The sequence below is a fragment of the Halichoeres trimaculatus genome, unplaced genomic scaffold (genome assembly GCF_033239565.1).
Source record: "Halichoeres trimaculatus isolate MK-OKI-2021-1 unplaced genomic scaffold, fHalTri1.1 fHalTri1_scaffold_14, whole genome shotgun sequence".
NCBI lineage: Eukaryota > Metazoa > Chordata > Actinopteri > Labriformes > Labridae > Halichoeres > Halichoeres trimaculatus.
In genome coordinates this window covers 237,501-241,160 of record NW_027437192.1, presented here as the reverse complement: position 1 = coordinate 241,160, position 3,660 = coordinate 237,501, and the positions used below count along the sequence as shown (strand labels likewise).

The following is a 3,660-nucleotide window of genomic DNA, read 5'->3' as shown; positions in this document are numbered from 1 at the left end:
CAGACGGGCTCCTGTCCCGGGATGTCTGAGGCTCCGCCGCGCTGCGGGCTCCGGGCCCTGACGGAGGCGGTGTCGGAGCAGCTGGTCCGGGTCGGGGAGGAGATCCTGGGGCTGGTGGAGAAGCGGAGCGGCGTCTCGAGGGGCTCCGTCCGCCGCCTGCTGCGCCTCCTGCGGCTGCTGCTCACGGAGCGGCTCGCGGCGGCGGCGGAGCGGATCGTGGCGCTGCTGCAGCGGGAGGTGGAGGAGCAGCGGGGGCGGCTGGAGCGGCAGAGCCGGCTGCTGGAGGCGGTGCTCGGCCCGACGGTCCGTCTGACCCGGACAGGTGAGTCCGAGCCCGCCGAGCTGGACCAACCTGGTCTGTTCACAGAGGGAGGGGTCACCACGTTAGCTTAGCTTAGCTTAGCTTAGCTTAGCTTAGCTTGGCATGCTGCTCCGTGTTGGTACCTGCAGCGTGATGAAGCTACATCCAGTGATAAATGTTAGACTCTCTTAGTCCTGAACCTGGACCCTCCAAGACCCTGTTCAGAGTTTTTAACTGGACTTCAGGGTCCATCAGATCCAGATGAGGCTGAGCAGAGCACTGTGAGGGTTTCTCTCTGCCTGAGGCTGAATCAAGACACACACTCACACACACACACACACACACACACACACACACACACTAAACACACACACACACACACACACACACACACACACACACACACACACACACACACACACACACACACAGAGGATTCTGAACAGGAAGTGAGTCATCAGAGAGGATGGGGGGTGTGAAGACTCATTCTGTCTCTGTTTGGTCTCAGGTCTTGGCCCGTCCCCCCTGAAGACGTCTGGCGCTGACAGAACCCTCGGCCCGTCTGAGGACGAACCTCCTGACCTCTGTGCTGCTCCACTAAGCTCCGCCCCCTCAGACGTCTCTGCAGCTGAGAGCGATGAAGACTGGAAGGGCAGCGACAGCTCGTCCAGCAGGACAGAAGCAGACAGGGGGCGGGGCTCCACTGCTCGCAGGCGGCGACCGGTGCTGGCGAAGCGAATGGCATTGACAGAGCGGACGGCGTTGACAGAACGGACGGCGCTGACAGAGCGGCCGGCGGCTCATCTCTGCGTCAGCTGTGAAAAGTGTTTCCGACACAGAGGAAACTTAGTGAAACACGCAGAGACGCACGCCAACGACGCCCAGCGTGTCTGTGGGGTCTGTGGGGGACAGTTTGAGTCCGCGGACCGTCTGTTGGACCACCTCAGGTCTCACAGGGAGACCCTCAGCAGTGGGGGGACCTGTGAGGTCTGCAGGAAGACCTTTCAGAACATGGAGACTCACATGAGGCGTCACACCGGGGTGAAACCGTACCGCTGTGACGTCTGCAGGAAGAGCTTCCCCCGACCCGGGGCCCTCAGGAGACACAAGAAGATCCACTGCCGGGGGACACCGGAGGTCTGCCCAGTCTGTGGACTCACCTGGGCCACAGACCAGCTGCTACAGGATCACCTGAAGACCCACGAGCAGGAAACCAGAGAGCAGGGGGAGGAGGAAGGGCGGACGAGGACAGACAGGAGACCAGGTTCTGGACTAAAGCGGTCTGAGTCTCCCTCCTTCTGCTGCAGGGTCTGTGGAGAGTCCTTCTTCAGCCCAGGCTTCCTGAGGAAACACGCCGAGACACACGGCAGGGACCCTCAGAGCGTCTGCGGCGTCTGTGGGCAGCAGGCGGACTCACCTGACGCTCTGCAGACTCACCTGCAGACTCACAAAGAGACCGGCGGGACCTGCACCGTCTGCGGGAAGACTTTCCAGAACATGGAGACCCACATGAGGAGCCACACGGGGGTGAAACCGTACCACTGCCGCGTCTGCAACAAACGCTTCCCCAGGGCCGGAGCGCTGAGGCGGCACAGGAAGATCCACGGCGGGGAGAGACCGAACATCTGCCAGACCTGCGGGAAAACTTTTATGAAGAGGGACGCCTCACAGTCTCACTGCAGGAGTCACTCACGGGAAATCCTCGATGCTGAGCTCACAAAGCCGCCAGAGACTCAGACCCCAAGATCTGAGACCCCGAAGTCTGAGACCTCGAAGTCTGAGACCTCGAAGTCTGAGACCCCGAAGTCTGAGACCTCGAAGTCTGAGACCTCGAAGTCTGAGACCTTGAAGTCTGAGGCAGAAAAAAGTGTGTCTGAGGAGGAACAGGTGAGAGTTTCTCCACAGGCGTCTCACAGCTGCAGAGTGTGCGGGGAGAGTTTCCAGAGCAGAGGGGGTTTGAGGAAACACGTGAAGAGTCACTCAGCAGAGAGCAGGTGTGGAATCTGTGGAGAAGGTCTACGGTCTTCAGAGACCCTCACAGACCACCTGCAGGCCCACCGAGTCACTGCCAACATCTGTCACATCTGTGGAAAAACCTACCAGAACATCGAGACGCACATGAGGAGCCACACTGGAGTGAAACCGTATCACTGTGGCGTCTGCGGTAAGTCCTTCCCCCGGCCCGGAGCTCTGCGGCGCCACCGGAGGATCCACAGCGGGGAGCGACCTTACATCTGCGAGTTCTGCGGGAAGACGTTCGTGGATAACGGAGCTCTGACCACGCACATCAGGAAACACACCGGAGACAAACCGGCCAACAGGGTCTCCTGTGAGACCTGCGGGAAGAGTCTGGCTTCAGTCCACGTTCTGGAGGTCCACAAAAGGATCCACACAGGAGAGAGACCGTTCCAGTGCCCCGTGTGCGGGAAAGCCTTCAGGCAGGTGGGGGGGCTGAACGCTCACACGCTGACCCACACTGGGGAGAAACCGTTCAGCTGCAGCCTCTGCACCAAGAGCTTCAGCACCAAAGGGTACCTGGAGACCCACATCCGCTTCCACAGGAAGGAGCGCGCCTTCGGCTGCCACCTGTGCTGGAAGGCCTTCGTCACCAGGAACGACCTGAAGAAACACCTGATGACCCACAGCGGGGAGAAACCCTACAGCTGCAGGGTGTGCGGGAAGAGCTACCAGGAGAAACGCTCCAGAGACGTTCACATGAAGGTCCACCAAGACCAGCAGAGCAGCAGGGAGCCAATCAGGGGACAGGATGGTCTGCAGGCAGACTTCATCCAGCTGTAGACTCCAGACCTCAGACCAGGACCAGGACCAGGAGTGTTCTGGTTTCACTGACGGATCACTGAGTGGTTTTTACCTCAGGCTCCTGTAGCCCGGACTCTGATGGAGGGGGGACTTTGTTAAACTGAACTTTAAATGTTCTCAGGTCTGTTTTTAAACTTCCTGCTGACAATAACAAACACTTTGATCTGATCAGCTGTTTTTCTGTGGATTACCTCAGTGACACGGTGACGACTCAGACTCCTCTGAATAAACCAGTTTATGAGACTGAATAAAGCAATCACCTGGATTCATGAAATCTATGTTTCATTTCTTCAGGTATGAATAAAAAACAACACTTTGAATAAAGATAATAATAATTGAGATCAGATAAAGAGATCATCGTGACCGTGAAGTCGTATCTTCTCTGTCAGAGAGCGCAGATGAAGCTGGTTTGATGGTGGCTGAGTGTGCGATGATGAACAGCTACGTTTGATTTAAAGGAGCCAAACCAGCGACTCTAAAGATGACGACAAACAAAAAAGTTTGCAGGATTTTTCATTTTTTCCTAAAACTTTCTGTAT

At 57.3% G+C, this 3,660-nt stretch overlaps 1 protein-coding gene across 1 annotated transcript; it reads left to right on the top strand.

The window, feature by feature from the left end:
* Positions 1-3,417, top strand: LOC141802572 (uncharacterized). Its single transcript, XM_074686113.1, has 2 exons — positions 1-322; positions 810-3,417. The coding sequence occupies exons 1-2, from the start codon at positions 22-24 to the stop codon at positions 3,098-3,100; spliced, it is 2,592 nt and encodes an 863-aa protein (XP_074542214.1). The 5' UTR covers positions 1-21; the 3' UTR covers positions 3,101-3,417.
* The last annotated feature ends 243 nt before the right edge of the window (positions 3,418-3,660 follow it).